The sequence below is a fragment of the Rousettus aegyptiacus genome, unplaced genomic scaffold (assembly GCF_014176215.1).
Source record: "Rousettus aegyptiacus isolate mRouAeg1 unplaced genomic scaffold, mRouAeg1.p scaffold_m13_p_6, whole genome shotgun sequence".
Lineage (NCBI taxonomy): Eukaryota > Metazoa > Chordata > Mammalia > Chiroptera > Pteropodidae > Rousettus > Rousettus aegyptiacus.
The window spans coordinates 1,279,050-1,292,240 of NW_023416309.1; the positions used below are offsets into that span (position 1 = coordinate 1,279,050).

At 40.9% G+C, this 13,191-nt stretch overlaps 1 protein-coding gene across 2 annotated transcripts in view; it reads left to right on the forward strand.

The window, feature by feature from the left end:
- The window catches only part of VSTM4 (V-set and transmembrane domain containing 4), a 93,716-nt gene that overhangs the window by 64,254 nt on the left and 16,271 nt on the right, over positions 1–13,191 (forward strand). For both annotated transcript variants that reach the window (XM_016135661.2, XM_016135662.2), the window contains exons 6-7: positions 8,684–8,790; positions 10,188–10,249. In XM_016135661.2, coding sequence (XP_015991147.1) covers positions 8,684–8,790; positions 10,188–10,249 — 169 coding nt within the window. The remainder of the gene's footprint in view (positions 1–8,683; positions 8,791–10,187; positions 10,250–13,191) is intronic.

Genomic DNA, 13,191 nt, shown 5'->3' on the forward strand with positions numbered 1-13,191 from the left:
CCCACACCCCAATACATCTCTTTAGTGGATTCAGATGCCTTCTTGTAGGTCAGGTTCAAGAAAGCTGTTGGGAGGATGAACAGGAGCATAGAAAACACAATTCCCAGCTGGCGTGTTTCCTGGCCTTTTGTTTGACTTCTTATGGGTTTGAGATAACAGTATTGGCAAATGGGAGAAATTAAACTTAACATTATGTTACCTGTGCTAATAATAAGAGTTACAACTGAAGTTATCCAAACTTTCTTCATGTTTTCTGGTGCATACACTTTCTCAAAGATAAACATCGGACACAGGCTCTTTGTGTGTTGGATAAATTACAGGCACAGCTTTACTGTGGTTTGTGAGCTCATTTCACAGCATTTTTCAGTCTTTTCTTAATGAGCAGAGATTTTTAAACATATTCTGACAATCATAGTATGGGATTTACTTAAACCATAATTTGTTCAGGATCTTAAAGTGAGAGCAGAGATATGATTTCAAAGAGAACCTAAAGATACGTGCTTAGATATGTAACAAAACTTTCGTTCCTCTGTGAAAGGCAATCTGCTATGATAGTTAAAATCTCTAAGGCCAGCTGTCTTAGTTCAAATCTAGGCTCTGCCACTGATTACTGTGTGCCTTTGAGTAGTTTTCCAACCTCTCTGATAAACTGGGACAATAATAGCCCTAGCACATAGCATTGTTGGAAGGATTAAATAAGTTAAGCTGTATAAAGTGCTTCCAACAGTACCTGGTAAATGGTGAGCTCTATGAAAATAGTTCTATTATTATTCAGTCAATACTTATCAGTGAGTCTTCTGTATAGGACAGCTTGTAAAGCCTCTGCAGAGCAAGGATGAAATAACACACAGCCCTTTGAGGTCTTTGTGGAATGGGAGACCCAGAGAAGCAAAACTGTGGCAGCACCCCTGGAATGCCCACAGAGCTGTCACAGGCACCCAGAGGAGTCACTCCTAACCTCATCTCAGGGGTCTGTGGGTAGAGAAAGCTTACTAGAAGTGAAATGTGGGCCAAGTCATGAAGGACAAGTTAGAGTGCTCCAGGAGAAGAGTGTCGGGGAGGGCAGATGCAGAAGTAGGGAGAGAGTAGCACACTGGGTAAAAGAGGCTTGGCGGCTGGAAGAACTTGGTTCATGGGAGTGAGGAGCCCTGGAGATTCAGAGCAGAGCAGCAATGAGGAGAGGCTGGAGACAGGGAAGGGCCAGATGCCAAGGGATGGCAATCACATTAATAACAATAATCAAGCTGCACTTTTATTAAATCCCATGTTTTGAGCACAGTTCTAATCCCTGACATACACCATCTTCTTCACTCCTCACAACAACCCCATGAGTGGGTCCATCTTGTCTCCACCCCAACCAGCGCCCTCCTTCCACAGCCCCCAGGAGGAACAGGCATGGGGAGGATGGACCTGTGAGATGGGTCTGGCTATTATTCCTGGTATAATGTAGAGAACAGTCTACCTAGATTTGGCATCAGTTCCCACTGTGCCACCAGGTAGTTTGGTGACCTTGGGCCAATCACTCAGCTTCTCTGGCAAGACACAAACTTGCCTTTGTTCCTCACTCAGAGTCATTGTGAGGATTCAATTAGGTAACAGCAGCTGTAGCCTGACTCCTCACAATTACCCACTTTGTGCCCATCAACCTCTAAAGTTGAACGTTGTATGGGATTTATTTCTAATCCTCCTAGAAACCCCACGAGGCACAAATTACTCTCCCCAGATGAAAAATATGAATAAAACTGCCAACTATTAGAGAAATAGCTAGCCCCCTGTACCATTCACAAACCTTTTGATTATAAGAGACAGAAAAGCCAGCTCAGATGATCTTACCCAGGAAGAAACTTGGCTGGCTCACCTAACTGGGGATGCTATTGTGGATGGACCTCAGGGCGGTGGCTTCCATTTCTAGGTCTTTTCTTGGCAGTCCTTCCTCCCAGTGTTGATGCATCCTCAGGCTGGGCCAGCTCTCCTCAGGAAGGAAAATGTGGCAACAGGTATATTTACCCCTGACTTCATGAAGGAGTTGTCTCCTTGCCTAACTAGCAAATACAACTGCACCTCACTATTATGGCCAGAGGATAAGATTATGCTGAGGAGGGGGTGGGTTCAGACTCACTGAAACATGTGTCCTCAGCCCTGGAGGCGGGGGGGGGGGGGGGGTAGATTCTGAGCAGGTAATCTCAGTGACCTTTCCCTGCCATTATTATGACCCATGACCAGGACACTGCATGGAACCACTAAATATTAATGAAGAACCTTCCCATCTTACCAGTTAGCATTCAGAGATTTTAAGTTCACAAACAAAACTGCCAGCCTGGCAAAGCTTCTATGCCAACTTCACAAAGCAGGCAGGGACTACAAAGAAAGACCTCTAACAGTGAGGCCCCTGCAGAACCTCCTGGAGGATGCAAACCATTTATGATAAAAGGCCATGGGAGGTGTAGACAGGGAGACATCTTGGCAACTACCTCACAAAGGAGCAGCTTTTATACTGATCCTGTTCAGAATGTGCATGCCAAATGGTCGGAGGACAGAAGTAGCAGAAAATAATGCATCCTGACCCCTTGGGGTTTGCTGGTGTACCCCTGAGTTCTACACTTGATGTTGCCAGGAGCAGGGTAATGGGGTGATGAATGTACTGCATACAGCCTTGGAAAAGGGAGCATAGAGCTGCTTAGAAAGTAACTAACTCCCTCAGGGATTTGTGCCAGGCATTCTCATTATCGAAACTGGGACATGCAGGCAAGAGGAAAGGAGGCATGTAGACATTTCTGGAGGGAAAAGAGATCAACCGAAGCAACAACTTTGAAAGCCAGCGTGGAGCCAAAAGGGCTCAGGTGGAGACAGCTTAAGGAAGCAGGACTGGAAGGATGCCTGTGGGACCGAACAACACATCTCCTCAGCCCCACCACGATGGGCTTTCTTGGCTGGGATCTTTGTTCTGACAAACCACACTTGGCATCCCCAGCCGTGTTGAGATCACATCAGATCCCTTTGCAGCATGTGACAGCTATGCACCCAAAGAAGAGCACCTACTCATTCAACAGGAAAGAAGATCAATCAGCCCTCAAGGAAGCATTTTAATTAATAGTTCATATGTGGAGGCAAAAAGATTGCCCTAGACCAAAGGAAGCACTTGGCATCTGGGGGACAATGTTTGGATGTATGAGAGCCCCTCGGCATGAACAGTAACAGCAGCTTCAGTATATCCCAGGGAGAGCAATGTTGAGATGGCCCTTTGATGGTGGGGCAATCCCTCATGCCTCAGGTGCTGTGGTTCAGTGTGAGAGTGCTTTAATCTCACTTTCAGTTATGAAAACAAGGTGTGGTTGGGTCTATGATTCTTAGTTATAATTATATTCTTTGGTAAGATCATCTCAGTTTATGTTGTTTTATTTATTTTTTTCTACTCTCTAACACTCTTAGCTCTAGAGTAGAGACATAGATTTCCACATGGTTGGTCCACCCTTGTCCACCTCCATTTTGGCAGCTGGCATCACTTCTTCCAGACAGTTTCCAGGAACAGGAACGTGCTTCTCTCCTCCTCTGCCCACCCTCGGGCCAGGTTGGCCCTTGTTCTTGGGCCCCAGCACTCAGGTTGGCTCATCCTCTTCCCACCAGGGCAGCTGTAACAGTCCTAGGAACTCCCCACCCTGAATTTAGTACCAGCTTAAAATGCAGTAGAGTGCTGATATTGCCTTCCGGCACTTCCTCTTTAGGGAGCCGGTTTAAGCCTGGAGGAGTCATTGTAGATCTGACTTAATTTACCTTCCTCCTGTTCTAGTTTTCTTGTTTTCTATTGTCTGGTTTGGGCCTGGAGTCCTTGCTTCAGGGCCAAGAAGGCAGGCTGACCTGCATCAGATCCCATGTCCTCACCAGAGTTCTCTAAGGTGTCATTTTCCCATGTGGGAGGGTCAGATATTATAGACATCAGCACTTTCACAATGTCTTGCATTGGACAGAGACAAACATAGCTGTTATTAACTTTAGCTTCTGCAAAATGTAGTTGCTTACAATTTGTTCAACACCTGGCAAAACCCAGGGTGCCCGCTTATCTGTTGTTTAGGGGCAGCCATCTACTGCTCAGGGTCTCTCCTTCCGTGTCTTCTCTTCCTGTGCTGGTACTTGCTGTATCTGTGTCAATGTGAGGGCATGATATATTATCTTGAGCAGAAAAACTTTCTGACCAAGGTTTAAGTTGAAACTTGCAGACCTCCCCTCACGGTCAAGATATGGAACATGATATACCCAAGTGGCAACATTGTTCTCCCTGAGTAGAAGTGTACTGTGTTGCCCCCACACAGGGGATGTTAAGGTCAGTGGTATTTAGCCCTTTCATGCCCCATCTTATTCAGGCTACACTGTCTCATCTGACCCTCATAGTAACCCTATCAAATAGATGACAAGATTATATGTCCTCATTTTATAGGTTGTGAGATTAGGCTTGGGAAAGTGAATGATTTACCCAGGATCATCTCTCTACTCAGAGTGGAACCAGCTTTAGTGCAGACCTTCTGCCCTCGTTCCTGTGCCCATTCTCTACATTTGTCCACCACGTTCCATGAAACAGAGGTGCCCAGCCCGTGTGAGATGAAGTCTCCTATAAGAGGCAGCCAGGCCGGAACTTTATACATGTCGCAACATAGGTCCCACACGTGCGCCCCACCCTTGTTGGAGCCAGAAAGACAACCCTGTTCCCCACAAATAGCACTCCCTTCATCACATAGCTCTCTAATTTAGACAGAACTCCCAACCTATTTTCTATTTCCCTTAGTTTGACTGCCTCCAGCAACACTCCCTTGTGTCAGAGACAAAATGCAGTCTTGTTCCAACTAAAATGTAGAATAACTTTCTTATAAGTGAGTCATAAAATGGGCTTTCTTAGTCAAAAATTCCTACCAGCCCTGCTGACTTAATGGGAGACATAAAATTCTGAGGGAAAAATTATCTATTATATGTTATTGTGATAACTCATTGTAATAATTTCCATTGTTGAAGTATGACTTAAAACTAATTTTAATTTAGTGCAGTTTTACTGTTTTGAAGGAAAATGGTGATGACAAGGCAGATCTTTTCAGTTTACTAAAAGCCCTGGGCATGAATGCCTAAGTCATATCACTGATATCCCCAAAATTTTATATTAAAGAGCTAAAGAATTATATCCAAGAAAAAAGAAGAGGAAGGGGAAATATTATTTTATTCTTCATAGTGAGGTGCAGCTGGTGAGGAAGATCCAACCTCAGAGGCGATAGACAAAATGAAAATATTGAATGGTTTTAGCAAAGAAAAAGAATTACCATTTAACAAAAAGCTAAAATTCAAAGGGAATTGGGGGAAGTGTTTGAAATAAACACATTAGACCGATGTGAAAGGTGCATGCATGTAAGTCTGTAAGAAAAACTCAAGATCCTAGTAAATAAGAGCAAAAGATGCCCATACCTCATTCATAAACAAGGAGACACAATTAGACAATCACAGGAAATGTTCATCCTCACTAGCAATCAGAGAATTGCAAGTAAAAGGGGATCACAATTGTCTTCATTAAATAAGTAATTTTTTAAGCTGATAAACCTGATGTTAAAGAGGATGAAAACATAAATACCTTCATTTGCTCAGTGAGTGGCTATAAAGTAATACTAACTTGTCATGAATCATTTTGACAGTGGGTATTAAGTAGCCTTGAAATGGTCTGTCGACTAGTAATTCTAGCTCTAAGAATCCAACCTAAAAACAAAAATCTAGGAATGGAAAACCATTATGCGCAAATATATTTATAGCAATGTATTTATACATCGAACTGGGAAACAAATTAGATGTTTAGAAGTTAGGAAATGGCTATGTAAACTGTAGCATATCTTCTCACTAGAATAGTATGAAAATGTAACAGTAAGGAAGATGTAGATTAAATAAAAAGGAAGGTGTTAAATTGAAATACAGCATGGTTTAAAAAATAATTATAAAAAGGGAAGAGTTGAAAACGTCTACTCATAAATACGCACATGGATATTTATGGCGGTCGTATTCTTAATTGCCAAAACATGGCAATTAAGACATCCTTCAGTAGGTGAATGGGTAAATAAACCCTCGTATACCTAGACAGAGAACTATTATTCAGTACTAAAAAGAAATGAACTATCAAGCTGTGAAAAAACATGGAGGAAATTTAAATGCATGTTACTAAGTGAAATAAGCCAATCTGAAAAGACTCCATACTGTATGATTTTAACTATATGACATTCTGGAAAAAGTAAAACTATGGAGAAAATAAATAGATCAGTGATCTACAGGGATTGAGGGGTGGGAGGGATAAATTGGTGGAGAACAGAGGAAGTACAAGAAAAAGACTAGAAATGAAGATTTGTGTTATGTATTTACAAAGGTTATGTTTTGGTTATATTTATTTTCTTCTGTCTCCATGCCTGTAATTACCATTTTAAAACAGGACGTGCATTAATTTATGATTTATAATGGAAGTAAAAACTTTTTAAGAGTTTAAAAAACTTTGAAATGAAGCTGTACATGTGGTTGTATATTTGAGTAATTCTGAGAGTTTCTGATCCCTTTTTTTCTCTTAGCAATCAGAGTTTTGTAGACACATTCTTTTTGGCTATTTGTAAATTTACATCATTCATCCTGTACCCTAAAGCTATAGCCAGCTAAACTTTCTTTCCCCAATAAAAATAAGCCATCTTTAGGGAATCTCCATGCAAACTGTATTCTTGGACTTTTTTTCCCACAATGTGTGGGATTCAGTCTTTGTTTACTTTTAAAATTGTAGGATTATATTAGAATAGCCTATTCTCTTTTATTAAATATGTGTTGATATTTATTCATGTTTAGTTTACTGTTTTTTGAAGATTATACAATCGCATGGTTTAATAATTAACATTTAAAAATTAAATATTACTTAATTATACACACACACACACATAATAATTTTTCCTATACAGTCTCCCATCTGTTTAGCCCATCAGCACCCCATTCTAAGAAACCACTATTTTAAAATTCTTATGAATACCTCTAGAGTTTCTTCATGTATGTATATAGAAACACTAATATATATATATACTTATTTCCTCTATTTTTATGCAAAAAGTAGCATGTTTTACATATTGTCTAACATCTAACTTTTTCCCTTAACAATCTTTTCTTATCAGTACAAAGAGACTCTTCATTCCTTTTTACAGCCGCATAGGACACCATGTGTGGATTCACCACAACTTCCTTAACCAGTCCCCTGCTGATAGACAGTTGGGTTGTTTCCAATCTATTTGCTATTACCAACATCACCGTAATGACTCATACATATGTTTCATACAAATGCAAGGATATATACCCACAGAATAAATTTCTGGAATTGAAACTTCCAGGTTAAAAGGTATAAATCTCTGTAATCCTGATAGCCCAAGTTAATCCGATTTCTAAGTTTTTCTCTATCAGGAAGGGTTTACACTCATACCAGAAATACTTCCGAGTGCCCTATTCCCCACGCCCTTCCCAAAAGGGTACTTTGCTTTAAATTTGATCATTGCTATTCTGATCTGATGAGAAAAGAGGTGTAGTGTGTTTTAATTTGGATTCATTTCATGAGGGAGTTTTAGCATGTTATCATAGGTAAAAGCCTTTCCTCTTAAGTGAAAACTGTTTACCACCTTTATTCATTTTGATTATTAGGAAGTTAGTCATATTCCTCTGGATTTCCACAAATTCTTTATGTATCAGGAAGATAACCTCTCTTGGTAATTGTACCTCCTTGGCTGGAAAATATGCCCAAAGACAAGAGATTCTAAAAGGGGCTTCCCTCTGGGTTGCTAGAGCCAATAGGATACATTTGAAATAAGAGCAATGGCCATTCAAGAAAGTATACAGACTCTTCTATCCTACATGTAGTGTCAATAACAGATTTCATATCAGGAGAGTCTGTGCTTGCAGCTTTTGTATTGGCTGCTTATTGGCATTGTTACTTAAAGCAAGTAATTTAGCATCTCTGAGTCTTGGTTTTCTTACCTGTAATATAAGGTTTATCAACCCCATCACTTTGAGTTATCATGGATGACACATAGAAAGCACTACAGTGATTACACGGGGTCAAATAATTGAAAACAACACTTCTGAAGTTGAACTCACTTAGCCTGTACTGAAGTTAAAGGAACAGCAGGAGGAGAAACCATAAACAATCGTGGAGACCCTTAGGACTACCAGGTGCAGCTCCCCAGGGTCTTTTCTCACTTGCACAGGAGCTGCTCTATTTTGGGGTTGTGAACCACTAAGATATGTGTAAGGAATCTTGGAGCTCAAGTTTCTAGTCATATCTTAATACTGTACTGGTGATGTAGCCAATCCAGACTGTGTAACCAATGAAACCAGGTGTAAATCATCAATCTGTACATCCCTAAGGAATGTAGACAAGCTAGCCCTGGGTGTATCCAGGGATTTTTGAACTTTGAACAGCACATTAGAAATCACTAACTAGCTCATCTCATTGTCATTATCTCAGCCAAGGGTCATTACCAGACCTCCAGATATCCCTGGAGATAAGCAAAGAGCAATCAATTCCTGTCCAAGCTGTAAGATAACCCCTACCTTACACATGTGCACAGGGAACACTTGGAAACTATTGCTTTCTCTCCTTTTCCCTGGAACAAACCTTAGTCTTCACCAGGATGTTTTTCTTCTACAGCTCAGGGGAGACTGTCACCAGCGTGACCAGCTTGGCTCCATTACAGCCCAAGAAGGGGAAGAGGCAGAAGGAGAAAGCTGATATTCCTCCTGCAGTCCCTGCCAAAGGTAGAAAGTTAGCCTGCAATTACCCATGAGGAAAATACCATGACTGATCTAGAAGTGAGTCTGAGGTTTGATGTGGGATCAGGACAAGGGGAGTAGGCAGGTAGAGGACCTGGCATCCAATGATATATAGTCTGCAGAACCCCACTTAGATTCTAATCATAACTGAGCTTTGTGCCTTGTCTGGGGTTTGGGTTATGCCTTTGGTCCAGCAACCACAGACTGATTCCACAGTGTATTTCATGTTGAACTATCAACATACCCTACATATATAGTGGGGTGGGGCAAGGATGTGTCATCATTTTCCTTGCTCATTCAAGGGAAAAAGACTCTTTGTTCTAAAGTTGTAAACCAGGTACATAATTTATTTTAGATTTGTTCTGAGGATAAAATGAGGGTTATTTTTTGAATCCAGTTATGACTTAAGAGCCCCATAAATGAGAAAAATGGCTGTCTCTGGAAGAGAGAACTGCACACATCTTAGGAGAACTAAGACAATCTATAGATAGTTTCTAATATAACTTTGGTCAACTTGGGAGTTCATACCTCAAAGAATCTAAAATATAGTTGGAAGTACTAGGATTGCCCAAGTGAATAATTTAATAACAAGGCAAGATACAGTTTTTTCCTCAGTGGGGGCTTCACAGGATGTTCCATAGGTGCTAAGGCTTCACATATGTTGGATGGACAGAGGGGCTAGAAGGCATGGTGTTCTGTGAGACATAACAAGTGTAGATCTAGGGAGGTGAGGGGGCAGAGAACCCCTGCCTGGTCCAGACAATATGCTGCCGTATTGTCTCATTCAATCAGTGTAGATAGTACCCTCCCTTACAAAAGGTGAAAGTGAAACTCAAAGAACTAAATAGTAAGGCCTAGCTTTGAATTGAGGTTTGTCTGACTTTCAAGACCAAGTTCAAGCCCCAAATCATCTAAATACTAGTTATATGACATTGGAGGAAATGCTTCAATTTCCTCTTCTCTTAAGAGTCTTAGTTTCTTCCTAGATTTCCACCCTCCCTGATGACCAATCAGGGTTGCCTTGAGGGTTAAAGGTCACTACTGGCGGTGTTGGTGTGCAATTGGTGTGAAGCTCAGGGGATGTCCTAGCCTCAGCCTTTACCAGTTGCACCTGTTTCTCACCTGCTCATCTGATTTCTTTGTAAAGGGCAGTGTTTTATACAGTTGTTTTGTTTAATTAGATGAGAGGAGAAGATGACATGTCCAAAGACTAAGGGAGGATCGCCCCCACTGATACCTAGGTTAGAAATTGAAGTTCTTCCATGGGGACAGGAAGGGGTTCATGAGTCTCCATAGAGTATATCTGTGATGTTCATGATATGTGGATGTCAACAAGAGTCCTAGGATGAATTGCAAGCTGAACCCTTGACATACTTCCACAGCTCCCATAGCTGCCACGTTCCATAAACCGAAGCTGCTGAAACCACAAAGGAAAGTTGCCCTGGTGAGTAATTAAATTCTGAGTTTTGTTGTCCTCTCAACCCTCGAACACTTCAGGGTCCAAGTGGTACCTTTATTGACTCAAAACATGCTGAAAGTTCTTGATGCTTTTGTCCCAAATTTTTCAGAAACAAATCATTTTGGAAACCAGTTTATACCTATAACAATTAACAATAAAGTAAAGAGCTGACTTCAAATGGGCCTCTGTCTGACCAGCAGTTCAGAGGGAAAAATATCAGGTTTAGCATTTGTAGGTTTTGGTTAATATTAAGATTTATTTTCCCAGGCAGCCAGAATTGACCTCAGTCTCAATTTGGTCAATATTTATCTCTCAGATCAATAAGTCTTGATGGTCACTGAAAATAAAATCAATAGCTACTTTTTGGCTCACAAAGACCTTGGTGGGTAATTTAGAAAATAACTTGGAGTCATCTTTTTCTTGGGAGCCTGGTACTGGTGTAGGTATTTAATTCTGTAATTGTTCCATTCTGCCACGATCTCTGTAAAACAGTGTAGTCATAGGCCTCAGAGCTCCATGGTGCCTCTTTCCAGAGTGTTGTTGACACATGCTGACCCCAAGAGGCCAACCTGACCGCTGTCTCCACTAACTCATTGACAGGGAGGGAAAACATACATTTATTGAGCACCTACTGTGTGCCAGCTCCTCTGCTAGGTGCTTTATAGGCTCCATTTATCATCTCAGCTGCACACACCAACTCCTGGTGGACCCTTTAGATTCCAGACAAAAACAATAAGCCTGTGCCCTTGCATTTTCACCCTCAAGGCATTAACAAATGGTAGTTTTTTCTTATGTTTCCAAGATTACATGGTGTTTAACAAGAAGTGTATGTCCCAGAGACTAATAATGGTTGGAAGGCTTAAAAAAAAAAATGATGGGACTCAAAGGAAAAAAAGAGGCAAAAAATATTTTAAATATTTTATAATCAACGTATCAACACTACCTCCACTTTTTTAACAAAGCATCCAAGTACAATAACCTGCTTTCAAAGTTAGCTAATCAGAGAATGAGGCCAAACTGATCATGTAGGCTCTTTCTGATGGAGAATGTGATCAGTTTGTCTAATAAGCTCTAAACATTGAGAATGAGTCATTCCAGTATATCAATGGTTTTTTCATCCCTTTGGGGGCCAGGGAAGGAACACCTTCACAAAACTCAAAATGTGTAGTTTTCTTTTAAATTGGGGGTAGGAGTAGGCATTGGCTCAAAGGCCAGCTGAAACCTTCTGGGAACCCCCATTTTCTCTTTATGGCTAAGCGGCCCCACAGCAGAGGTCCCAGTACCTACTGAGCTAATCCACACACTTCCAGCAAAAGCTGCCACTGCTTCTTTGTTTCAGAAGAAACAGAGGAAGCTAGAAGCACATTTGATTTATTTTTATTGTATTAGATCAGTTATTGATTTAGAAACCCAGTGGAGGAAGAGAAAACAAAAAGTTTCTATGATATGGAGGTGAGACCTAACTGTTGAAAGGAGAATAGCAACAGGAAATGTGAGTTGGAGAGGATAGTAGTCAGTATCCCAAAACTAATTAAAAGAGAAGAGAGTGCTATCCTTTGGGCTCAATGAAATTTGATGCACCCTTCTGCTTCAGTTAGCACCCATACCCTCTTCACCGATGATCGCACACTGTCCTCTCCCTCATTAAGCCACTTGTGTATAGCACTTGTTAGTTGGAAGGGTCAGACCACCCTTGTTCTCTAAGGAGAAGATGATCTCTTGTAAGCAAAAGACTGAAGACAGAAAAATCAGGGACACCATGGGCTTAACTACAAGCTTCCTGGTGGGCCTCTTGTATCCTGGCTCTCCCACTCCAATCCACATATTAGATAATTGGGAATATGCTGCTGTGAGTATGAATGTAAAAATATCTCTTTGAGTCCCTACTTTCAATAGCAGCTGTACCATTTTACATTTCTACCAACAATGCACAAGGGTTCCAATCTCTCTATATCCTCACCAACACTTGTTATTTTCTGGTTTTTGATAGTCACTTTAGTGAGTGTGAGGTGGTATCTCATTGTAGTTTTGATTTGCATTTCCCTGATGATATTCCCCGGTGATATTGAGCATCTTTTTATGTTCCCTTCAGACATTTTTATGTCCTTTTCAGACATTTTTATGTCTTCTTTGGAGAAATGTGCATTCAAGTCTTTTCCACATTTTTTAATCAGATTGTTTCTTGTTATTGAGTTATAAGAGTTCTTTATGTATTCTGGATATTAACCTCCTATCAGATATATAATATTCAAATTTTCGTAGGTGACCTTTTCCCTCTCTTGATTGTGTCCTTTGATGCACATAAGTTTTACATTTTCATTAACACTAGTTTTAAAGTCCGTGAGGACCTATCCTCTTCATCACCTTTCCAAGTAGGGCACCTAGAATTTGCAGAGAGTGTGTGGACTGAATGAACAATTGAGTATGGAGATCTGAGACTGGAGTTTTAAGTCTTTGCTGCTCTACATGTAGTTAATGGACCAACATCACCTGGGAGTTGTAGAGACTCAGGCCCCACACTAGACCTACTAAACTCGAATCTGCAGTTCAACAAGAGTCCAGATAAATCTGAGGAACATTAAAGTTTGAGAAATGCAGTTCTGAATAACTTATCAAACTCAGTCAGCTCCTTTTGGGTTACCTGTGGAGGAGACAGCTACATTTTAGTAAGGTAGTTCAACCCACTGAGGAGAATGGTGGGTTTTTCTTATCAAACGAACAAAGAGAAAATTACACATGAGAACCTGCTTCTAAAGGGAATTGTGACTCTCCTTCATTCCTGAATGCCTCTCCCAAAAAGCTTGTCTCCATCTCAGTTGGGGGTAGCCCTGTCCTGTGATCCCCTATGGCCCCTCACAGGCTGAGAATTGTATGGAATGTGTGACCAAGACCTGCTTGTTTGGGAAGCTCTTGAGTTTAAAGTCTGA